Source organism: Solea solea, chromosome 2, assembly GCF_958295425.1.
Source record: "Solea solea chromosome 2, fSolSol10.1, whole genome shotgun sequence".
NCBI lineage: Eukaryota > Metazoa > Chordata > Actinopteri > Pleuronectiformes > Soleidae > Solea > Solea solea.
Window position 1 is genome coordinate 1,713,852 of NC_081135.1, and position 23,873 is coordinate 1,737,724.

General features: G+C 40.7%; 3 protein-coding genes across 5 annotated transcripts; all 3 read right to left on the reverse strand.

The window, feature by feature from the left end:
- Positions 1 to 220: 220 nt before the first annotated feature.
- On the reverse strand, positions 221 to 5,121 carry prkag3a (protein kinase, AMP-activated, gamma 3a non-catalytic subunit). 2 transcript variants are annotated; one of them, XR_009232378.1, is made up of 13 exons: positions 4,925 to 5,121; positions 4,793 to 4,832; positions 4,601 to 4,701; positions 4,378 to 4,459; positions 3,253 to 3,311; positions 3,132 to 3,177; positions 2,996 to 3,050; positions 2,783 to 2,909; positions 2,538 to 2,703; positions 1,780 to 1,817; positions 1,547 to 1,693; positions 1,268 to 1,457; positions 221 to 1,131 (listed from the first exon to the last, which is right to left on the reverse strand). XR_009232378.1 is itself a non-coding variant. In XM_058612372.1 (13 exons), exons 1-13 carry the CDS (start codon positions 4,940 to 4,942, stop codon positions 1,118 to 1,120), a joined length of 987 nt encoding a protein of 328 aa, XP_058468355.1. In that variant the 5' UTR covers positions 4,943 to 5,115; the 3' UTR covers positions 221 to 1,117. The 2 variants fall into 2 exon arrangements, 1 of the variants encoding a protein (XP_058468355.1); XM_058612372.1 differs by having other exon boundaries at positions 1,364 to 1,457; positions 4,925 to 5,115.
- A 1,204-nt stretch (positions 5,122 to 6,325) lies between these two features.
- cnppd1 (cyclin Pas1/PHO80 domain containing 1) lies at positions 6,326 to 11,572 on the reverse strand. Its single transcript, XM_058612371.1, has 8 exons — positions 11,399 to 11,572; positions 10,652 to 10,754; positions 10,462 to 10,543; positions 10,229 to 10,349; positions 10,007 to 10,135; positions 9,449 to 9,510; positions 9,216 to 9,333; positions 6,326 to 8,415 (listed from the first exon to the last, which is right to left on the reverse strand). Exons 1-8 carry the CDS (start codon positions 11,477 to 11,479, stop codon positions 7,807 to 7,809), a joined length of 1,305 nt encoding a protein of 434 aa, XP_058468354.1. The 5' UTR covers positions 11,480 to 11,572; the 3' UTR covers positions 6,326 to 7,806.
- A 974-nt stretch (positions 11,573 to 12,546) lies between these two features.
- abcb6a (ATP-binding cassette, sub-family B (MDR/TAP), member 6a) lies at positions 12,547 to 23,441 on the reverse strand. Of its 2 annotated transcripts, none has more exons than XM_058612367.1 (20): positions 23,314 to 23,441; positions 21,574 to 22,100; positions 19,960 to 20,100; positions 19,679 to 19,868; positions 18,980 to 19,072; positions 18,698 to 18,890; positions 18,500 to 18,621; positions 18,313 to 18,422; positions 18,164 to 18,229; positions 17,278 to 17,403; positions 16,459 to 16,535; positions 16,303 to 16,366; positions 16,133 to 16,218; positions 15,989 to 16,046; positions 15,797 to 15,901; positions 14,762 to 14,936; positions 14,558 to 14,670; positions 14,014 to 14,108; positions 13,851 to 13,919; positions 12,547 to 13,780 (listed from the first exon to the last, which is right to left on the reverse strand). In XM_058612367.1, the coding sequence occupies exons 2-20, from the start codon at positions 22,090 to 22,092 to the stop codon at positions 13,621 to 13,623; spliced, it is 2,562 nt and encodes an 853-aa protein (XP_058468350.1). In that variant the 5' UTR covers positions 22,093 to 22,100; positions 23,314 to 23,441; the 3' UTR covers positions 12,547 to 13,620. The 2 variants fall into 2 exon arrangements, with proteins under 2 accessions (XP_058468350.1, XP_058468351.1); XM_058612368.1 differs by lacking the exon at positions 23,314 to 23,441 and adding an exon at positions 23,160 to 23,289.
- Positions 23,442 to 23,873: the final 432 nt, after the last annotated feature.

Genomic DNA, 23,873 nt, shown 5'->3' on the forward strand with positions numbered 1-23,873 from the left:
ACACAGATGGGCGGAGGGACTCACGCGACCCCTCACTGACGAGGGAAGAAAAAATGTAATCACGTGCTTCCTTGTTTACTGTGCAGAGGACGGGGTGCGCCGCCGTGTGGTGAGAGACACAACTGCAAGAAGGTTGCACAAAGGTTACACAAGGTTTTGCTGCAACTGTTTAAGAGACAAAGAAAATGCAGACAATATCAACATTTATATGAAACAAACACAATGTTTGACATGGATTTAATGCAGATTACACAACACATCTTGAGGGATAGTTGAGGGGGTTTTTAAGTGGAAAAAAAACATTTACATGTGTTTAATAAAGATTACAGAAAACATCTTAAAGGCATAGTTGAGGGTTTTTTAAGTGAAAAAACCTTTACATGGATTTAATGCAGATTACAGTTAAAATCTGAAAGGATAGTTGAGGTTTTTTTTTAAGTGAAATCTGCATGGATTTAATGCAGATTACAGTAAAAATCTTAAAGGGATTGTTGAGGGTTTTTCAAGTGAAAAAAAAGTTTGACATAGTAAGAGAAGCCACTTAACAAAAGCCTCAACTCATAAAATCTACCTTAACTTAAGGTATTAACCACTTTATCTTGCTTTTCTGAAAGAAAAAAGAACTTTACAAACCACTCACTCTCCCACACCAAACTCCATGGAGAAAATCAATGATTTTAACATCACAGCACACAGGAGTTGTTGATCCACTGCTGCCTCCATCAGTAAATTCATATGTGACATCTTGTCACTTCGGCATTTGATTGACTTTGTTCAGATTAACCTCAGTGGCACAAAGTGACCACACGAGGCAGCAGACGACCAGCAGCTCCTGTGTCACCATGAGCTAAAATCACTGATTTTCTCTGTGGGGTTTGGTGCAGGAGAGCAAACGTTTTCCAAAATGTCCTCTTTCCAGGCGGAAAAGGTTGTCTAATGATGAGATAAAGCAGCAAATGATGGAGTCTTTTATTAAGTGGCTGTGTCCCATGTTCTACTACATGTATACTGTGCAAAGAAAAAAACTCAACTAACCCTGAACTATCCCTTTAATGTATGTAATGTAAACAACGGCACAGGCGGGGGATTTCTCTTCCAGGTGATTTTCTCGTTTCGATCACACGGTGATTTCTGAAAGACACAAAAGTAGAAGTCACTCAACAAATGTCCAGAGTGAAAAAAGAAAGATATCAGAGAGCAGCAGGAGAACGATGATGAACCAGTGGGGAACCGGACAACGGGGTGGGGAAGTGGCTGCAGGTTTTACCTGCCTGGACACACGGCCAGGACTCAGGTCTGCACAGGTGGTAGAGGAAAGGGACGCCATTTCCCCCCCGGTGTTAGGACCAAAGAGCGTCAATACCTGCAGGAGTGAGGACCATGGCCTGCAGCAGGTCCGACAGAGAGATGATGCCCTTCACCTCGTCACTCCTGTCCACCAGAACCAGCCGATGGACCTGGAAGAACACACAGAAAATGACAAGAACACTGTATTGTTTTATTTTTATGTACATATGTAAAACACTCTTCGGGAGAATGAACCCACCTCGGCTCTGACAATGCGATCCATGATAATCTCCAGGCTTTCGTGAGGATAGCACTTGATCACTCCCTCAACAAAGCACCTGCGCCTGCTGACGGCCTCCTGCATCGTGATGTCCAGGTTGTTGTAACTCTTCTGGGCGGCGAGATTCTGCCCCGAACACACAACAACCAAAGGTCAGAGCGGTTTCTGAGCAGCTGACGGCAAAATAAACAAGATTTCTCTGGCATACTTACAATGACATCAAACTTTGAGTAGAGCGCCACCACTTTACCTGAGAAAACATACTGTTAGATGTTGTAATAAGTCATCTATGCTCATAAATAGCTCTTTAATTAAATGTTTACTGAATAAATTCTACACACATTTGATTCTATTTCCCACTTTTTAATCGCAGTTACACAGCTTTTCCTGTTGCTTTGTAAAGCGCTCACTCTCCCACACCAAACCCCATAGAGAAAACCAGTGATTTTAACATCACAGCACATAGGAGCTGTCGATCCACTGCTGCCTCCATCACTGAGTTCAAAGGTTTTATGAAGTGACTTCGGCATATGAAATCCTATGTTCCGATTTATCACAGTGACACAAAGTGACCACACGAGGCAGCAGTAGACCAAAGTCACTGATTTCCTCTATGAGGTTTGGTGAAGGAGAGCAAACATTTTCCAAATGTGTGGTTTACAAACATACACAACAAACATGATATTGGAGACTTAAGCATTTGAAGTATTTTTGTTTTTTATGAGCTGAAGAATTTTGTGAAGTGGCTAAAATCACCGAGTGTCTAGTTTGGCCAGTGAGGGTCACGTGACAAAAAGTCCAACGTTTTGAGAAAAAGACATAAAAATATCGATAAATAATGATATTTCACATAATTTCAAAATAAAAGTGTTTGTTTTGATGTGGAACGATAAATAGTTCACAATATAAACGTATTTATCATGCAAAATGAATGAAAAGCATACAGAAATAGTCATAGTAAGGAGTTCACCTTGGTCGTTGACCACCGGCAGAGCCGACACTCGTCTGTCCACGAATATAGAGAGCGCCTCGTACAGCGACGCTGTTTCCTGAACTGTGGCGATGTTCCTGAACGTTCCGATCCCGAGTTCCTTGATCGGCCTCCGAATAAACGCAGGCTTGGGAATTTGTCTCCTCTGGAAAAAAACAAACAGAAATGTCAGGGGAGAAAAAAGACCATGGAATTATAACAAACAATAATAATGAGTTACTCACGAATATATGAAGGAACTTGAGGATTCTTTTGTGTGTGAGAATGTGCAGGACGTTTCCAGACTCTGGATCGATGACGGGAAGCCTGTGGATCTTATATTTGAGTAAGGAATAAATGGCATCGAAGAGGCTGAGAGGGGAAAAAAGCACAGAAACAGCAGATTATGGTGAGGCAGCTGTGATACAACACTCCACACGTGTGTTACGGCCACTGACCTGGCCTCTGGAGAGATACTGATGAGGAAGAAATCGGAATATTGCAGATAGACGTCTGATCAGAAGGAGGAGGAGATGACGCATTAATGGGAGACATTGATCTCATTCTGCTGATTTACTTTTAAAAATGAATCACCTCGCCATGTCTGGATCTTGTGGTTCTCCAGCTCGTACATCTGGACCTTTGAGAGGGGGAAACAACAAGCAGATCAAAAACCAGCTCGTACTTTGCCCTTCGAATGTAAACTCACGCTCACCATCGGAGACTTGTAATAGCAGTGCAGCATGTTGATGAAATCTGTAATCGTCAGCATTCCTGCGGCAGAAGACGATAAAAGACGCTTTGAATACATAACTATGTGTACGATGATTTACTGCCAAACAAATACGCCACAAGAGCCAACAACATTAAAATTAGCTGTGTTTATGTGGTGGCAGTGACCTCGCAAATTCCGAGTTCCGACTACAAATGGAAACGCCAGCACGTAAGAATGTGTTTGCTATTTTTTCTTCTGCTTTTATGACGAGAAAATTAAGTTTGTAAACGGTTTGTTTTCTAACACCAAAGTCCCTAGAGAAAATCTACGTTTTTAGCTCACTGCGACACAGGAGCTGCTGGTCTGCTGCTGCCTCGTGTGGTCACTTTGTGTCACTGCGTTAAATCTAAACAAAGCATTTAAAAAGCTGAATTTTATAAAATGACACATTTGAAGTTAGTGATGGAGGCAGCAGTGGATCAATGACTCCTGTGTGCTGTGGGCTTTGGTGTGGGAGAGTGAGCGGTTTACAAACTTCAGTTTCCTGTGAGATAAAGACGTTAGCATGTTTTTTTATCGTAGACTTAAAGTGACGTAGATTTTATAAGCTAACTGTTTATTGGCTAAAATCCATTTTCCCTTGTGTCTCCACTGACAGCCATTTTGTTTTGACGGAAAGAGAGAGGTATGTGTCTCAGGCTACAAAGTATGTGATTTATATTAGCTAACATGCTAATATGGCATTTAAGAATAATGCTGAATGATAGCTCTAAGTTATTGGACATGGATGCTAACATTAGCAGCTAGCACCAGAGGTGACACAGCGGCTCCTGTGTCCCCGCAAGTTAAAATCGCTGATTTCCTCTATGGGCTTTGGTGTGGGAGAGTGAGCGGTTTACAAAAGCAGCATAAACTTCAGTTTCCAGTCAGAAAAGGCAGTTTAATGGAGAGATAAGGCTTCAGACACATTAGATTTTATAAGGTGAGCATTTTGTCAAGTGGCTAAAGTTTGCAGATAATTATGTTTTTCACTGAGAACAAGCCTTAGTTTCTCAGGCTGGTTCTCAGACATTGTCATGAACAGATTACACAGTCAATGATGATGCTGTTAATATTTCATCTCACCCACAAATCTCTGCAGCTTGTTGTCCCACAGCGGCGCAGCCCTCAAGCCGTTTGCCACCAGAGCAAAAAAGGCCTTTTTCACCTTTTTCCCCAAGCAGATAAAACCCCCAGCATCAGTCAGAGTGAGGCCTCACAGCTGCTGCTGCTGCACACACACACACACACACACACACACACACACACACACAGAGTGATGGCGTGTTTACGTCGTGGTCTTTCTTACTTGTAGCGTGGTGTCAAATATGACCAGTTTACAGCTGGTTGGAATGGCGTCGTAGCAGCGGTGGCTCTTCATGAAGTTCATGTAGACTGCGGCGTCAGCTTCTGTGAGGGATTACATCAGAAGTGATACAGAAAGAGACGATGTGAGGACAGATTACACACCGTATGGACACACGCAGTCATGTAATCCTACCTTGTTTCTGCATTTCCCTCTTCTTTTTTGGGATTGACACCTGCAACGTTGCCCTCATGACATTGTCACAACAGTTCAGAATCATCTCGTACAGCAATAATAAAGGGTGAAATAATTCAGATTAAATGTCACCTGTGAAGGAGGCTCCATGAGTCTGTTGTGTCCATGAAAAGGAAGTTTTCAGCTGTTGACGGTGTTCACTTCTTTACCCTTTACTACTCGTGGTCTATATTAGGAGCTCTCTGGTGGTATGTGTTCACAGCCAGGGAAGACGGGGAGGAGCTGGCACCACTTTCAGGGGGAGGGACACTGTAGATTCATCCACTTGGACTGTTAATCAAACTCAGGATCACATTTTCAGGCTGAACTTTCGGGACTTAATGGACATTATGTAAGACATTTATTGTCTTAAAGGTCCAGTGTGTAAGAAAAAGTCACATTGGAAACAAACAAACAAACTCTCTTTCCTGCGCTTGTCGGGAAACAACAGTGGCCTTCACATTCCACACAGGATGTTCTTCTTTGTTGACTTCAAAAAGTCAAACACATGCTGTGGCCGGTTTGTCCACTGGGGGCTGCCGTAGAAACACATTTGGTGGACATGGACAACATTTGGCACCACAGTGTCAGGAAACATGTGCAGAAGGAGGAGCTTCATGCTGACACAGCTGCTACATTAGAAGCTGTGAATTCAAGGAGGACATGGAGAGTTCCCAAGGTGTGGACGTCCTGCCACAGCCACATGGTGACGGACGATAGACATCAGAAGAGAACGATGAGTGTTTGGTCCATGCAGGGCAAATGTCTGCTGTTGAGGACAAGTTTTTGACTATAAGGACGAAGATAGAAGGGAGACGAAAGCCCATTTCCTCCTCAGCAAATACGCTCAACAGAGACTGGACCTCGTCGTATTTTTGAAATGACTGATAACGAAATGAATGAGTTCTTCATTCTCCATCTTCTCAGTTCCTGGTAATCTGAAAAGTCCTGAGTCGTGAGTAGGAACTTCTTTTGGTGACAGTTGGGGTCGAGGGAAAGTTTTCCCCCGGGGTAATTACTGTGAAAATGTGCCGAGGTTTTTCAAAATCCTGGGTAAATGAGAAAAGTTCCTCAAAAATAAACCACATTTCATCAAATTTGACCATCACGTCATTATCAGCCTGTAAACTTCGACCAACAAACCCTCCTGAAAATTACACACTGGACCTTTAAAATGACCAAGAATGCGTAATTAGAGATAAAAAAACAACCCAAAAACATGTGACATTAAAATACTGGCTTCGTAACAGAACAGCAGCAACATTTATAATTAAAATTTTGGTCCGTTATTTAAAACATATTAACAAACCTAAAAAGCCTCAGTACACCTCTCAAAAACGTTTTAAAACATGAAAAATGAAATGAAATTTTCTGCTTTCTTTGCTTAAGAAGATAAGTGAAAAAACATACACTTGGTTTGGTAAACATTTCCTTTGATTAAGCGTGAAAATAATCGACAATAACGTACAAATTAATCTGACGCAATCACAAAAGTCACAAAGTAATGCATTCTTTATTTTTTTCCTACATTCTTTTTGTACAATATTTGCATTTTTGTTTTTTGTTTTTTTACAGCATTTACAAAATTTAAAAAGGACTTGCGTCGTTTGTTTTTCCTTTTTTTCCTCGCGTATCAAATTCAAGCGCTCTGATCATTTTTAGGTCTCTGCAACTGTGTCCATTAAATCTAGTCTTTGTGTGTGTGTGTGTGATCATGGAGTGAAAAGTAACAGATGTGCAAGTTCCAGACCACGTCAACAACAAAAACTGCTGTTATTTTCTTTCTACCTTTAAATGATTCTAATCTCTTCAAACCACAAACCCTAAAAAAGCCAGAAACTCATTAAGTTTGGCTAAACATTACCCTGTTCCAAGTGTCTTAACTCTTCATATGACCATGAAAAGAAAACTGCAAATAAAGAGGATATGACTGAGGTAAAAAAAAATGATGCAAACTGTCTCTTTTTTTGCCGCTTGTCTCCTGAATAAATAAGCTGAACGATGACAGTGACAGGAGTTGAGAAAAGTAGGTTAAAATGTCAGTGCTTGCAGCGTTAAGTGCGACGAATGTCTGATGTAAACCTTTAAAAAACAACTCTGGTAACACAAAAGCAAGTCATGGTAAAACCAAACTCTATTTTGCAAAGTCAACTTTTTTTTCGTCCCTTGTTCCTCGTGACGTCACTTTCTGTCTCGCCATCGATTCAAAACAAAACAAAGCCTCCACCGTCGCCATCACACGAGCCTCAAACTTCAAACTACAGCAAGCAGTAGGCGGTAAAATAGTTGAAGCCGACGCTAAGCGCTTTAACTAAAAAGATATGGCTGTTTCATTATGGCAAAAATAACATTGTGAATGAGCGAATGATGAGGAATTCTCCTCCAGTGCTGTGTTGTCAGACTCTCGCCGTGTCTATAATGTACCTGATCACCTTTGTGTCCTCACACCTGTCTTCTAGATCTGGAAAAGTAAAACTAACATGACTTTAAAAAAGGGGACAGTTGAGTCCAGCCTGAGACACATTTGACTCTGATATATCTTCAGGAGATGTTTCACTGCTTTATCTTGGGATTCAAAAGCAAATTCTCACACCAAACCCCATAGAGAAACCAGCGATTTTTACAGCACAGCACACAGGAGCTGTTGATCCACTGCTGCTTTGTGACTTTGAATGTTTGGAAACCTTCATGCGGTTTAAGCTCAGTGATAAAAAGTGTCCACATGAGGCAGCAGTAGACCAGCAGCTCCTGTGTCCCTGCGAGCTAAAATCACTGATTTTCTCTATGGAATTTGGTGTGGGAGAGTAGGAAAAACAAATGGCATGATATTGTAAAGATATCGCAGACTTAAATCCTGTCCCGTATGTGCCTCAGGCTAGTTCCTCATACAATTGTCCCTTTAACGCTGTTGCTGAGTCATGAAAACAGTGCTGGTTTGATTTCCAGAGTCCGTCACTCCAGGCTGACGTCAGTGTCTAGCCGGGCATGAGCAGAGCCCGGGTTTTCTCCACAGGAAGCACAGAGGCCGGGTGACAGGATCCCAGCCGCACTGTGGGAAACACACCAAGACCAGAGGTCACACTCGGCTCCACCGCTCCGAGAAGGTTCGGTGATCCCAGCCAGGGAGCGGGACGCTGCCGGCTGCCGTGGGAACAACGACCCGGGAGTGCTGAGGTGTTTTTGAGCCCGCACTGAAGAGGCGGGAGCGTCGCCAGACAGCCGGGACAGAAGAAGGACGCGGCAGACCAGGTGTGAGACGTCTCCGTGTCAGACTCAGGATGTATGTGACCCATCGAAGCGAGGAGGGAGCCCCAGAGACATAACACGGACGTCTGCGCCAGAGCAGACGGAGGACTGGGTTTGTGGGACGCGTCCAGAGTCTTGTTGGCGAGGACACAGCAGGGAGCTGCAGCGGGAGCGTCTGGGTTCAGATTAGAGGTCTGGACGTAGGCCGGCGTGTTCTCAGCTTGAGGTTGAAGCGAGGAGTGAGCGCTCCTGGAGAGACTGAGCTGGTGCAGCACGGTGCTGCTGCCAATAAGACCGGCCACGCCGGTCAGATACACCAGGCCGATCATACAGGACACCTGCAGGTACAGGGAGGTCAAAGGTTAGGTGGTAAACCTCTACCATGTCAAATTACTATGTCACACACCGTCATAAAAAAGTTCAGAGTGATGTAAAAATGCTGTAAAGAGCCACAAGAGGGAGCTTGACTTCTAATCTTATCTTATTTTGAGATTCTTGTTTTTTCACTTTTTCACAAAAACAAACAAACGTTTTTGAAACCATTTTTTAGTAACACCAATAATGTTTTTGTTATGTTAATAACATGTTAGTTATGTTTTTGTCATGTTATTTATGGTATTTTTTGTAATTTGTCAAACTTTTTTATTTTAAATAAAGTCCATTATGTTTTGTGTAATGCAAAATATTTTGTCACATTACACAATTTTGAAAATGTTGTCACACATTTTTGTATTTATCTCTACCTACAAGTTTTTGTAACATTTTCTGATAATGTCTGTTTTTGTAACTTTTCTAACAAAATTTTGCAAAAAATCTTTTAACATTAGTAACCCGTATTTGTAGCAATACACGTGTCAAACTCTTATGGTAACGTCCATGATGTTTTTGTTTTTGTATTATTACATCAACTTTTGTTTGGAAATGTAGAATATTTCCAAAAAATATTTACGTGTGTGTAACTTTACCATATTTTGTTACATTTGTGCACATTTTCTGAAAGTCAACAGATAGAAATGACGGAGGACTACGGACAGGGAGCCCCGTGTGTTTTCATTTAAGGATCGAGATATTAAAGTTGATTTTATAGTTGTTTTATAAGTATGACGATGATAATATCTGCAGCTTCCCTCCCTCTCACCTTAGTAAAGTGCAGGTAGATGCTGGTGAGAGCTTGACTCCACGCCGACTGTTCCAGCAGAACACACAGGTCAGTGTACGTGAACCAGCCACGCTTCATCCCCTGACGCTCCGCGATGCTGAGAAGACACAAGTTCATGTCACAAACCGACAGAGACGCCACACTTTGTGGGATTAAGTGACAATTTAACGACGATGTCTCTGCGTTTTAGCAGCAACGAGTGAAAAACTCACCTGGTTTCTAGATGACTCAGTGTGTCAAAGAAGTCACGTGGCTCTGTGAAAAGTCTCCACTCCTAGAACACGAAGAGCACAAATAACTTTAGTCAAATGACTTAAACCTCCTAACATGTACAGGAGAGGATTAGAGCATTGTGGGAATGTTATATAGAGTTTTAAAAAGACAGAATTCTAAGATTAAAGTGAGATTAGAAGAAAACTATATTGAATCTCAGAAATCTCACTTTTTGTCAAAGCAAGAATTCTGAAATTAAAGACAGATTATTATTAGAAGAAAACCTCAAAACCACAACTTCCTGTAAGTAAAATTCCAATATTAAATACTTAAATACTTTTAGGACTTTTTTCCTCAGAATTTTCGAGATTTCAGAATACTGACTTTGACATTACCGTGATTTAAGTGACAAGAATTGTCAAGAAAATTCAAGAATATTGGAAGAAAACTAAGAATTCTGGCTTTATTCTCAGAAATTTGCATCAGAAAAATGCATGTGTCTCTAATCCTCTTCCATGAACACACACACACACACACACACAGACACACTGACTCACAATGGCATTTAAGAAGTTCATCTCCAGGTTGTTGACAGTTTGGACGTCCATCTTCCCCGCTGTTCCCCACTCATCGTTGAAAACTTCCTCCTCCTCGCCTTCATCATACAAGTACTTGCTGGCAACCATCTGGTTTAGAATGAGAGAACAGGGATTAACTCAATTAAGTTACTCGGTGGTATGTCATGAATCTGCTGTGATTAAGACATTTTTATAACAAACCATGGAGATGAGGAAAAGGTCAGAGGAGGAGATCTTTTGAAGGTATTCTGGGTTTCTGTGTCGGAGCCTTTCTATGTAAACGAGAGCCAACATCATGGCACATGGAGAGATGCAGGCCTCCCTGAAGAACAAACACAATCCTTTTGTTTTAACCATGAAAAAAAGCTGCACTACATTTGATTTATGTAAAGATTGAGTCATTTATGCAAATATGAGGAAGATTAAGTACAAACCTGACAACGTGTGAAGCGTATTTCTTGTGGAGCTTTCTGATCGGGCTTGGGGCAGATTTCTGGAGGATTTCGACGGCAATATCTGCAGTAGATAGGTTCAAAATGTATTTATTCACAACTATATAAAACCAATAAAAATATCAAATGTCTCATCACATCAGACGAACACTGACAATTAAAATAAACTTACCTGTAACAGGGCAAGAGAGGGCATCTAAGGAGACGTCTTTGTCCAGGCCGTAATAAAGTCGCTTTCTCACTCTTTCAGTTAACTTCTGGTGTCCAGGAAGCAACTACACACGATAATAACAATTATATGATTAAAATTTGCTCGAATATTCTTTTTTTTGTTTGTGATTTTATACATTTAAACGTCATAACGGATAAAACAGACAAGTCATAATAACGTCAAAATGTTAAAACCAATAAAACATTAAACTTTTTTGAGGATTAGCGTTTAATAAAAAAAAATGAAATGGCGTTTCAGTCCACTAGATGGCGCCAAGTGGCGATATGTGACATCGCAAATACTCACTATTTTGCAATATAGTGCTAATGTCATATCGTATCGTGGTATCTCCGTGGCAGTTGCCACCGCTAACGGCAGGTTAGCGTAGGTTACGTTAAGACACCAATGAACTGTTATGACGCAGTTTACGAACAAAACTACCTCTAATCGAACAACACACTATACAAGGGTATCGGCTAGGCTAATGATAGGCCCATGGCAGTTCGCGTCACGTACAGTTGAGTTAATGAACTTATTTTAAACATATTTCACCTGTTTATGACATACACACATGAACCGTAGACTCATATAAACACTACACAAACACGGAAAAAGTGACCCGTCATGAGCTAGGCTAGTTGATAAACACCAGTTGGCTAAGCGCCTAGCTCGTCTGTTTTGTTTTATTTTATCGACAAAAAAACGCACCGTAAACTCCTGGAAGTCCGAAAACTCGAATGTCTTCTCGTTGAATAGAGCGTCGAAATCCATATTTGATAGATTGAACATGGGTCAGCCGAATATTGAAGAAAGAAAAGGCGACACAACTCCGGCCTGACCCACTGCCCCGCCTGGAACAGCTAAGCTAAGCTAAGGTAGCGGCTAACACACGCCCTGTCCGGGGACGGTTCGGGTTGCCAGGTTTGCCAAGGCTGCGCGGCAAAACCACTTAAAATCACGCCGTTTCTTTAAAAATGCAGAAGTATTAATATCACAACCAAATGTCACGTTAAGTCTGAGCTAAAACGCTGATTTGGTGTGGGAGAGTGAGTGATTTTGAAGCTTCTGTTTTTCTTCAGAAAAGGCAAAATAAAGTGGTAAATACATAGTGGAGCCTTTTGTTTAGTGCCTACCTTTTATCTACTTAATTCTTTTTTTCATTTTCTGGCTGGAAAGAAAACATTGGAAAAATGTTTGCGAGAAACTTGGTGATTTAAGCTCATAGTGACACAGGAGCTGCTGGTCTTCTGCTGCCTCGTGTGGTCACTTTGTGTCACTAAAGTAAATCTGACAATTTTTTTATTCACACAATAACACATTTACACTTACTGATGGAGGCAACAGTGGATCAACAACTCCTGTGTGCTGTGATTTTAAAATCACTGATTTTCTCTATGGGGTTTGGTGTGGGAGAGTGAGTGGGATACTAACATCGATTTCCTGTTGGAAAAGTCTGTCTAACTGTGAGATAAAGATGTGAAAATATTCTTAAGATATCATAGAGCTGTAGTGGATTTTATTTGTGGCATCTTTTGTTAAATTGCTATAATCTGCTTTTTTTCAGCTTGTTTTTCCCCTGTACTATTCATGTTCAAAGGAAAAAAAAAGCTTGTTAAATTTGGCTGAAAATGTAGAATTACATAATAATGCTTAAATAAAGATCAAGTTTTCTGCTTTTATTCCCCTACCATGACGTTGATATTTATGCAATATGCACTTACCGAGTTTCAGGCTCCTGAAAAAGTCTTTTCAGCTTGAGACATCCTTTATTTACTGGGCTACATCTGGCAACCCAGATGACAGCTGTTTTTCATGTTACACAACACATAAACAAACACACACTTTTATCTATGAAGTTAAACTTTAAAACATGTATGGCTTTATTTTATTTTGAAAAGGGTTTCACAAAGATACAATGACGACGTAGAAACACAAAGTGTACAAAGTGTATTTCAGTGCACATCTGACTTTGTCCGAACCAAAAATAACGCAAGAGATACTTTTTATACATTTGTGATAAATAACATCATTTATGTTGTTTTTTTACATTCTTATTATTTCCAGACCCAGAGTCCAAAAATATGGATAGTATTTTCTGACTTCACAGACTTGAGAAAAACAACAAATTACAAAATGTAATAAAGATGAACAATATTGAAATTCTTATAAAGAGTATACACATATATTTATATATATATATATATATACTTGTACATTACATAGAGAGGGATGATAATGGCGTGTTAAAGGTGCAGTAGGCAGGATATTTTTGTTGTAATTGATCAGTAATTAATCAATAGCTTTTCAGTGTCATTGAAATCAAGCCTGATTTTCTTTCTCACGCGAGACTTTGACCAATAGCAGCACAGTTCAAAGAGAGCGACGTGATCCCCAAAACCCTTTAAAATCAGCAGTTTTTCCTCCAGCATTCCTGCCTACTGCAGCTTTAATTTAGTGTCTGTAACGGATATAACAGGAGGACATTGATTGTATTGATTGTACAACTTTTAATCATCTCAACAATTTCTACAACACTCTTTCTCCGTGATCAAATGCATCACGCTACGAAAAATACCACCTTAAATTACGGCAAAAGCCAAAAATATAAAAACAAAAGTTGAATAAAATCCCTGACTAAATCCGAGAGAAAACAATAACTTGCCTCACAGCGGCACAAAAATACACACTGCTGAGTCTATAAATAGTGTTTTTATTCCCTTAATAACTGTGCAAAGTTGCCTTTTCTGTCTAAACAAGCCACAACAAACCCAACAAAAGCATATTTAATATTTAAAAAAAACAAACTTGGGACATTAAAGCCTGACTTGTTTGCTCCTGTTCCAACATAAAAATCTAGGCCATAAAAACGGCCAATCTTCTTTTCCTCCTCAAGTTTAAAGGCACCTTCTATCATTAAAATAACATCAAGCTCAGTGGTGGTGGCCCGATGACGGCGGCGGCGGCGGCTGCAGTTTCTCGGACGCACGGTCTTTGGTTTCCGTGTCGGACGAGGAGTCAGATTCCTGCGCCTGCTGCTGCTTCATCCACATGTCTGCGTACAGGCCTTCCTTCAGCAGCAGCTCCTCGTGACTGAGGTAAAGAGACGTGAGTGAGTCAGCGTACGACCACAGGACGTTCACGTGTGGTCGGTGACACTTACCGTCCTCGCTCGGCGATGCGACCCTGACTCACAACCAGGATCTGGTCTGCTCCGATGATCGTCGACAACCTTTTTGTGTGAGTGCACAAATCATCGTTACACACAAGAGAAGAAAAAGCTGTGAACAACATGGATTTTTTGTTTACTTTTTGTACTACTGTACCTGTGAGCGACAACAATAGTTGTTCTGTTGACACACACTCTCGCCAGGGAAGCCTGGATGTTGCGCTCCGTATGAGTGTCTAACGCTGACGTGGCCTGAAGAGACACGCAAAATTTTCAGCCTTTCAGTGTCGAGCACCAGTGAAAACACTTAACTAAAGGCTAACCTCCTAAACTCTATGCCAGCTTAAGTCTATGACATCTAAAGAACATTTTTACTACTTTATCTCATTGTTAGACATCATGTTTCAACTGGAAATTGAAGCATTTAAATCGCTCACTCTCCCACACCAAACCCCATAGAGAAAATCACAGATTTAACATCACAGCACACAGGAGTTGTTGATCCACTGCTGACAGATTTACAACAGTGACACAAACTGACCACACGAGGCAGCAGCAGAATGTGCGTGTGTGCTGTGAGCTAAAAACGCTGATTTTCTCTATGAGGTTTGGTGCAAGGAGAGTAAAAGCTTTCAAAGCTGAAAAATCCCTTTAAAATGAAGTTACACAGCAATTTATTCATAATCTCTGCGTCGTCTGACCTCATCCAGGAGGATAATCTGCGGTGCTTTGAGGATTGTTCTGGCGATGGCCACCCTCTGCTTCTCTCCTCCACTGAGCTTCAGACCTCGTTCCCCCACCTGTGTGTCATAACCTGTCAGAAAACACACAATTCAATCAAACCATGAATCCATTCCACGTTTTCTGTACTTGACGCACAAGCTCTGAGAAACGACGAGGTTTACCGTCAGTGAAGGCCATGATTTTATCGTGGATATCTGCGGCGATGGCCGCCTCCTCCACCTCCTGGTCGCTGGCAGTGATGCGGCCGTAGCGGATGTTGTTGCGGATGTTGTCGTTGAAAAGCACAGTGTCCTGAGGAACCACGCCGATGTGAGCGCGCAGCGACGACTGCTTCACCTGAGCACACGACATAAAAGACTGACTAATTACCATTACACACACTGTGTGTGTGTGTGTGTAAACACACTCAGCGACGGTGTGTTTCTGTAATTGCAGAAACCAGGAGTTATTTTAACACATGCAGTGGTTTTATGACTTCATTAGCACATTAGTTGACGTTCAGCGCTCTGGTGACTGTTAATTCTTCATCATGAGTTGGAACTCATGATTTCTAATAATCTGATTTACAAATCCAGTCGTGTAAAATTAAAACTTTAGGCAACATTCTTTTAGAAGAACCTTTGTGAAATTACATTTTCTGACACTTTTTTCAGAACTTGTTTTGGGAACATGTTTCTTTGTAAAATTGATTTGTCCAATTTTTTGTAAAATCTATTTAATTTTTTTGGTACAATCTATGTACATTTATTGTTTTTTTTGGTAAAATCTGTAAAGATTTTGGCGAAATTTATGCAAAAGAAATTTTTGGCAAAATTTATGTAAAATGTTTGTAAAAATTTGTAAACAGATTTATGCTACAATTTGTCGTTTCATATTTTTCGTAACCTAAGGCAGGTTTTTGTAAAATTGCAACATTATGTAACTTTTTTTTTAGAATTTATGCACTGTTGTGTAAAATTACATATTTTGGAACACAAGTGATGTTTTTATCTTTTTTAACATTAGTTAAACGGTTTTCTCTGTTTTAAGGAATGTTTTAACGTTGGTAACGCTTCTCATAACGTTACAAACACGTTCTTTGAAACATTTGTAAAATGTTCCCTCATATTAGTAAGGCACGAGTACAAGTACAAGTATAAGCAAAAGTGACATGAATCAAACATGTTCATCCGTTTACACTTTGAGAAAATAAAAACCTTTGAAATGTCCTGTCCATCGACGCGGATGCAGCCTCCTTGAATGTTATAGAAACGGAAGAGCAGTCGTACGATGGTGCTCTTCCCAGAGCCCGACGGTCCCACCTGTGGACGTCAGCAGAAAAATAATGATGATCTAAAAGTATAAACATGTTGAGAGCAGAGGAGTGAAATGTGTTCCTCTGACTTTACCAGAGCAACAGTTTGTCCCGGCAGCACGGTGAAGGAAACGTCGTTCAGAATCTCTTTGCTGTCAAACAGTAACAAAAACATGTAAGTTCTAAAATCTAAAGGATGTTTTCTCAAAGCCGTCATTCAAAACTAATCTGCACCGACCCGCTCGCGTAGCTGAAGAACACGTTCTCAAACTCCACTTTTCCGTCTTTGAAGAGAAGATTCCCCGCATTGACGTCATCTTTCACCTGCACACGGCAACAACAACAACACAAAAGAATTAAAAGGTGATATGATGTGACGGCACAGAGAGTGAAAACACACCAACGTACCTCCTCCTCTTCCTCAAACAGCTCAAACATGTTCTCCATGTCGATGAAAGAATTCTGGATCATTCTGCAGCAACAAAAGACACAGAAATATCACACAACTACCACCAAAGCGTCAATGACTGAGGCTGCGATGGCGCGTCAGCCTCCACGTCTCACCTGTAGTAGGTTCCAAACCAGTTGAGGGGCGTGTACAGCTGGATGATGTACGTACCAAAGAGGACGAAGTCTCCCACCTTACGGAAGGAAACAGCGGTCAGAAAATCGTAGAAAGACTACTACTGTCGCTTCAAAACTGGAAGTGATCGTCCCTTAGAAGTTTGTGAATTTGGAAAAAAAACAATGCCCTTGAAAGTTTTTGAAAAAAGCCCTAAATAGACATGGGTCATTGAAAGTGCTTGAATTTTGTACAAGAAAGAAGTGACGTAGATATTTAGGTAAATGTGTACTTCAGTCAATTTGCTCTTCAGGGTTCCTATGGGTCCTTGAAATCCTTGAAAGTAAAAAAAAAGGCAATGCCTATGAAAGTTTTTGAACATAGACGTGAGATTCAGTGCAGAACAATGAGCGAGTTAAGTTAATGGGCACATCGGATGTGGGAGACAATTGCCTAAATTGCAATATTTCAAATACTTTCAAGGGTCTTGAAAACATATTTTCAAATTCCCAAACGTTCAAGGATTTCAAGGACCTGTTGGAAGCCTGAAGAGCACATCAGGGGCAGGAGACATTTACTGTCTATTAACTATCAATTTTTTGCACAAAATTCAAGCACTTTCAATGACCCATGTCTTTCACGGGTCTTGAAAACATTTTTTTTTTGAATTCACAAACTTTCAAGCATTGCAAGGACCTGTGGGAACCCTGTGTATCTGTTAAATGTATGACAAACACTTGTGTCTGTCCTGAGTAGAGAACAGAGAATAGAACAAGTAAAAACAAATAATTTATCAGTAATATAAAGTCATAAATCAGCACCTTAAACTTTCCTTCAGTCACAAAGTAGGCACAGAGCAGGGAGCCGGCCATCAGGCCCGAGGCGATGATCAGGTTCTGCGTTTGGTTGAGTAACGCCAACGACGCCTGGGTCTTCCACTCCGACGCCTGCAACAGTCACCAGTCAGCATCAGGTGAGCGAGTTAAAGGCATAGTTATGGTTGTAAGAGGTAATAACTGACCAGGAACTGGCCTGAGAAACATGGCTGTCAGCAGAGGGTAACAATGGGAAAGACTGATTTTAGAAACTGAACAAAAGACTTGTTTGATAAAATCTATGTCCGCTTAAGTCCATAATACTAAAGAAAACATGTGCTTTGCTTTATGCAATCATTGTACAGCCATTATTTTGCTAGAAACTGAAGTTCGTAAGCTTCTCACCCACCCCACACCAAACTCCATGGAGAAAATCAGTGATTTTAGCTCATGGGGACACAGGAGCTGCTGGTCTACTGCTGCCTCGTGTGGTCACTTTGTGTCACTGAGGTAAATCTGATCGAAGGTTTTCAAACCCTGAAGTGACAAAATAATGCATCTGAAGTTACTGATGGAGGCAGAAGTGAATCAACAACTCCTGTATACTGTGATGTTAAATCACTGATTTTCTCTATGGGGTTTGGTGTGGGAGAGTGAGTGCTTTTAAATACTTCAATTTCCAATGGAAACATGCTGTTTACAGTGAGATAAAGCAGAAAAAATGTTCTTCAGATGTCAATAGACTTAAGATTTAATAGACTTAGATTTAATGAGGTTAACCTTCAGTTACGACATTCTAGGTGTAGATTTTATGAGGTAATCCCATGTTTTCTGAGATTCTGATTTCCATACATCGTTCTGGTCAGAAATAAACAAATCCAATCTGACTGACCTGATACTTTAAGATGATGTCCTCAAAGCGCCCGACCTCGTAGCCCTCTGCGTTGTAGTATTTGACCTAAACATCAAAGAAATGCAACACCTTTAGTATTTTTATTTTTTTTTTAAAGCTTCAAACTGAACGTCAGAGCAATCACGAACCGTCTCAAAGTTTAACAAGGAGTCCACAGCCTTGGACTTGGCGTTGTTGTCCTGCTGATTCATTTCTCGTCTGTACTTTGTCCTCCACTCAGTGATGATGATGGTCAAAGCTGGTGGACACGTGTATATAACAATCATTTTAAAGCTGGTTTTTAAATCAGTACAAAAATAAAAAGGTGCCACTTACTGAGGTACAGGGTCATGCAGATGAAGATGATGAGGCCAAACCAGGCGTTGAAGTACGTGATGAAGTAGACGATGGAGATGACGATGTCGGCGATGGTCGGAAAAATGCTGAAAACGAGGTAACTGCGGGGGGAGGGGGGGAGGAGTCAGTTTCCTCCACTTTTATACTGGTGTGTTAGTTGTTGTACGTGGTTGTTACCTGAGCAGGCTGTTGATGGACGAGGTGCCGCGGTCGATGCTCCGCAGCACGTCGCCCGTCTTGCGTCCCAGGTGCCAGCGCAGCGAGAGCGAGTGCAGGTGAGCGAAGAGCCGCACCTGCACCACACGGTTGGTGAACTGCTGCACGCGGATCCACAGGAAGGAGCGCATGTTGCTGACAAAGCCCGAGGTTCCTGCAGGAGGAGCGAGGAGCGTTTTACACGACGCACACACACACACACACACACACACGCACACACGTAGAGTAACGAGGACGACATACCTGCCCCTCCGCCCTGCAGGAACTTGAGCAGGACATAAACGCACACTGTCATGGCGACAGAGTGCCAGCTGCTTCCGTCCGTGAGTCCGTTCACTGAGACAAGGACAAAGACGTCGATTAGAGGAAAATAAATGTATTTTTTTTTCTCACAGTCTGATTTATGTGGGAAAAAAACTTGTTGACTTTAATCTCATACTTCAGAAATTTTGAGATTAGTCAGACTTTTTTTTTTTTTTTAATGTTATTCTTAAAAGAATTTCGCATGTGACCATAATCCTTAATCTGTCAACCCTTTTGTTTTTTTTCGGAATCTCAGAATAACGAGAAAGAGTCAAAAAAAATTATGAGATTAATTAATGTAGAATGTTTAGATTACTCCTCTGCTTTCTTTCTCTCTTGGTTTGTTTATGTTAAAGAGATTATAGTCCTGTAAAATATCCTGCTTGAATACTAGTTTGCAGCAGGATTGATACACATTAACAGACCTGAGTAGGACTCTTTGATGAACAACAACAACAACAATAGTAAGAATAATATAGACACACGAAAATAAAGGTTTTCTGATTTTTTCAGCTTCTTAAATGTGAGAATCTTCTGGTTTCTTTTGCTCCATAAAACAAAGAAATCCTGAAATGAAATAAAAGTGAATGATGTTGGTTCTGGGACAAAGTACGACAGTTACAGCCTGGAACAACTCACCGATGTTCTTGTAGTAAATGGGCACAAAGACGTTAATCACCCTCTCGACTCCCAGCAGCGTCAAACAGAAGACAACGAGCAGCTGCAGGACGAAGTTGCCTCGCGGCCACATGTACGGGACGAGCAGGCGGACCTTATGTTTGAAACCCTGCCATGTGGACTGGTTTGGGTCTGTGCCGCCCAGCAGACTCTGAGAGAAAACAACAACAACATCTTTAAACGCCTCACAATTTACACAATCACCACACAACAACAACAACAACACCACCACCACCACACACCTGTACACTGTTCTCCACGTCCCGCTCGTCCTCGTTGATCAGGAGCATGTACGGTCGCCGTGGCAACCCGGGAGCTTTGAGGCCGATGAAGAAGAGCAACCCGGTGCCGGTGTAGCGGAGGAGCCACAGGCCAAACTGCACCTGAGGCGGTCATCATGTAAACAGCAGGTGAACAGTGGAGACGTGGCAGTAAATATCACGTCAGGTTGCCAGGTTCTTCAGGATCTGGCAACCAGTTTTGATTCATAGATGTAGAAAAGGATGTATTGAAGGATAATAATCTCCCTCTGGCTGTTTCTGTAATAATTATTATTATTATTTCTAGCATATTTAACATTTTTAGTATATATATATATATACATATATACATACATACATATATATATATATATATATATATATATATATATACATACATATATATATATATATATATATACATACATATATATATATATATATATATATATATATATACATACATATATATACATATATATATATATATCATTGTCTCACACAAACAACAACTGTGTGATATTGTGACATGAATCTGACATGACAGCAGAGTCAAAGCTGCTGGGACAGCAAAGTGACTCAGTGTGGGAGGGGCCAGATTGTGTCGTGTGATTTCATTGGTTCATGTCGTACATCTTGTGGCAGTGACTCAGCAGAAACCGGCCACCGTGCTCCACTGTAAACAGGAAGACTCCAAGATCAGATCTCTGTGTGGTTTTGTAATTGTACATGAGGTCAGTTTGTCGCTGTGAGTGGATTCTTTGATGTTAGAGCAGAGACATAAAAAAACACACTAATAATTAATGAACAATTGAACTTTGGTCGATCAAACAATCATCAGAACTGATATCGGCGACATTAACTTCAAAGGGAGATAAGAACGAGAGACGCTCCTGACTTCATTCAACAAAAAATACAATAGTATTTATTTTACGCAAGAAAATATAATTAATTACCATCAACTTAGTCTTGGGTTTGAGAATATTACTGAATAAATGATCTAAACTTAATCCTCAACAGTTTAAGATATGATAATTTAATGTGATTCACTCGAATATAAAATGTTATGTTATAAAAAACATGTAACTAATGCTACAAAACCTTAACTTGCATTACAAAACATGTTATTACACTTTGTCTGATAATATATAAATAAAATAAAAACCAATGAGATAAAAGCACTTGTGTTGCCAAAACGTGATAAAAACATGTTACTAAAACGTTGCAATGTTGTTCACAATAATAAAGTTTTTATTGCAGAGTGATAATATAATTTAATAAAATTGGTTCAAAGATAGATTTTATTCATCTTATCTACCTTTACTTGAATATAAAGTGTTATAATGTTGCAATAACATGTGCATAACATGTGTAACAATGCGATAATATCATTACTTGTGTTGCAAAAATGTGACAAAAACATGTTACAAGTGTTACAAGAACATTACTGATTAATCAAAATGCTACAAAACATTGCAATGTTAAAAAAAATGTGTCAGAGACGCTATAAAAAATATGAGCTGGTAAATTCTAAAAAATAGTGAGTAATAGTGAGTTTTTACTTAAAAAAAACGATGATAAAAGATGTTCTCTCACCTGCTGTTCAGTGTTCTCCAGCTTCCACCACCAGTGAGGACTGTACCAGGAGACAAAGGCCAAGTTCTCGGCTGAGAAAGCCACGGCCCAGAACAGCAGCAGGAAGGTGCTGTGTCCTCTGGTGCGGTCCATCACCATGACTCGACGTCTCTCCACCCGCAGCAGAACCGTGGCCCAGACCCAGCTCAGTGCAGAGAAGCAGCCGTATAGCACCACGTAAGCCGGGAGCTCTCCTGCAGCCGTGGCCGCCCGCCACACCGTGCCGCCCAGGAACTGCACCAGGAGCAGGACGGAGACGGCCAGCTGGAAGCCGTAGAGCCGCGAGCGCGGGATGAACTTGGGCTCCATCGCCGTGCCATATTTCTGGAAGCAGACGCAGTGGACGGTGCCGAGGAAGAAGGCGATGGTGAGGAGGATGGTGGGGACCAGGGTGAAGTAGAAGCAGGGCGAGATTCCTTCATCCACCCAGGTGTGGGAGATGGACGAGTTGGTCTCACAGTAGCTCTGCATGAACACCATGGCTGCAACTGCATCAGACATCAAGAACAGTGGTAAATTAAAGCTCTTTGTGTTTTTAGCTTCTTAAATGTGAATATTTATAGTTTCTTTGCTCCATAATAGCAGAGAAATCATTCAAACTGAATCATTTTGGTTTATGACATTGTCATTTCCAGATTTGGGAGACAATGACCAACATGTTCCATCATATTCTGACATTTTATGGATGGCAAAAACACGTCATTGATTAACCGATGATGAAAAATAATGATAAATTGCAGTCTTGTAATGTATTCTATTCAACTCTATTCTAGCATGTTTTCTAGGGGCTCAGTATTGGGCTGACGACTGGATTGGACTGTAAAAATGTGTCAGCAAAAGCATTTTAGCTGAGTCATGTTTGGGCTGTTTAGTTCTTCTTTATGGGAGAATGGAAAATTATGACTTTGAAATTACTCCATAGCTCAAACACTAGGGTAGATACTTGAGTTTGTGATATCGGTATCCATTAGTTACTGGGTGGAGTGTAAAAATGTAAATAACAATCAGCATTTTAGCTGAGTCATGTTTGAGTTTGTTTGTTTAGCTTTGTTAAGCGATGTCTCTTTCACGTTTACAGTTAGAAACAGAAGGCTCTGCCAGTTCATTAAGAATAACCACAGCAATATCATGAATGGTAATTATTTTGCTCAGGAATATTATGTTAGAAAACCTTTTAAAAAATCGTCCTCTGTCTACTGTTCGCTAAGCTTCTACATTCAAACTTAATATTTAATATTTACAGTAAAGGGAACGTCCAACGTTTTCACAATGACTTGAAAAATGCATTTAACACACATTATCTACAACAAAAAATTACAATTAAAGGAGAAATGTCACATTTGGGCATAAAACATAGGATAATGTTGATATTTCCCCCCCAAAAAAGGCACCATACGGCCGCCGTAGACTGAATATAACGCAAAGGGAACATTATCTGTTTAAATATGCGTCACAGGCTGTAAACATTATCATTAAACGTGTGATATTAGTTGTATTTTTGACCGTAATTGTTGCGGCAGCTGTCTGTGAACTCCACACGTACTTGCTTAACTGCACTTGTCAGGAACAGAGGTTATAACTCCACACGAGCTAACTACGGTTAGCTGCTAGTTAGTTTAGCCGGTTAATAACAGCGTTGACGTTAAAAAAAACGTCGGTTTATTCCAGTGACTGAGTATAAAAATATAATAAAACACCTACACGTTCCGGTGTCACGGCTTTCACTGTGCTCTCCTCTCCCTTCGTCTCCGTTCTTCTAGCGTGGAGCTCATCCGTGACTCGGCAAACGACCATTTACACAACAGTATCAGGGTTCGATTACACAGCCTGAGCCCGGTAGCGCCCGCCCTCTGCAGGAAACAGGAAGAGGACGATTTCAGAATAAACTTTATTTAAACACACGAATACAACAAAACAAGCAAAACAAACACAAATTTAAAATCGGCTTCTGGGTAAAACGGACAAATAACAGCACGTATACACAATAAAACTACACATTTAAACAATAAGGAAACACTTAGTAGTTGTTAAAGTGCCAGAATAGCTAAATTAAAAGTAGTCGAGTAATTGTTTGGGCCGGCAAATGATATTATTGGTGTTTAATTGTAATGGTGTTTACTAAACTTGAGGAGCAAAGTGATTCAGTTTTCCTGCACTGATAGAACATGGCCAGTAGGTGGCACTACATACAAAGGTATAATGTGGGGGAATCTACTTTGTACAACAGCCTCATTTTATGACTCTTTGGTTTTCATCAAAAC

Excerpts from the sequence above, each read along its gene's own strand:
- cnppd1 (XM_058612371.1), bottom strand. The coding sequence starts at position 11,479 with ATGTTCAATCTATCAAATATGGATTTCGACGCTCTATTCAACGAGAAG. Across the intron at positions 10,755-11,398 it reads CGGACTTCCAGGAGTTTACG|TTGCTTCCTGGACACCAGAA; the intron begins GTGCGTTTTTTT and ends TATCGTGTGTAG. Across the intron at positions 8,416-9,215 it reads TCTACCTGCACTTTACTAAG|GTGTCCTGTATGATCGGCCT; the intron begins GTGAGAGGGAGG and ends CTGTACCTGCAG.
- abcb6a (XM_058612367.1), bottom strand. The coding sequence starts at position 22,092 with ATGGTGTTCATGCAGAGCTACTGTGAGACCAACTCGTCCATCTCCCAC. Across the intron at positions 19,073-19,678 it reads CATTTACTACAAGAACATCG|TGAACGGACTCACGGACGGA; the intron begins GTGAGTTGTTCC and ends TCCTTGTCTCAG. Across the intron at positions 16,367-16,458 it reads TGGTTTGGAACCTACTACAG|AATGATCCAGAATTCTTTCA; the intron begins GTGAGACGTGGA and ends TTGTTGCTGCAG.
- prkag3a (XM_058612372.1), bottom strand. Across the intron at positions 4,460-4,600 it reads TATTTGACACCACGCTACAA|GTGAAAAAGGCCTTTTTTGC; the intron begins GTAAGAAAGACC and ends TTGGGGAAAAAG. Across the intron at positions 3,178-3,252 it reads GCTATTACAAGTCTCCGATG|GTCCAGATGTACGAGCTGGA; the intron begins GTGAGCGTGAGT and ends CCCCTCTCAAAG.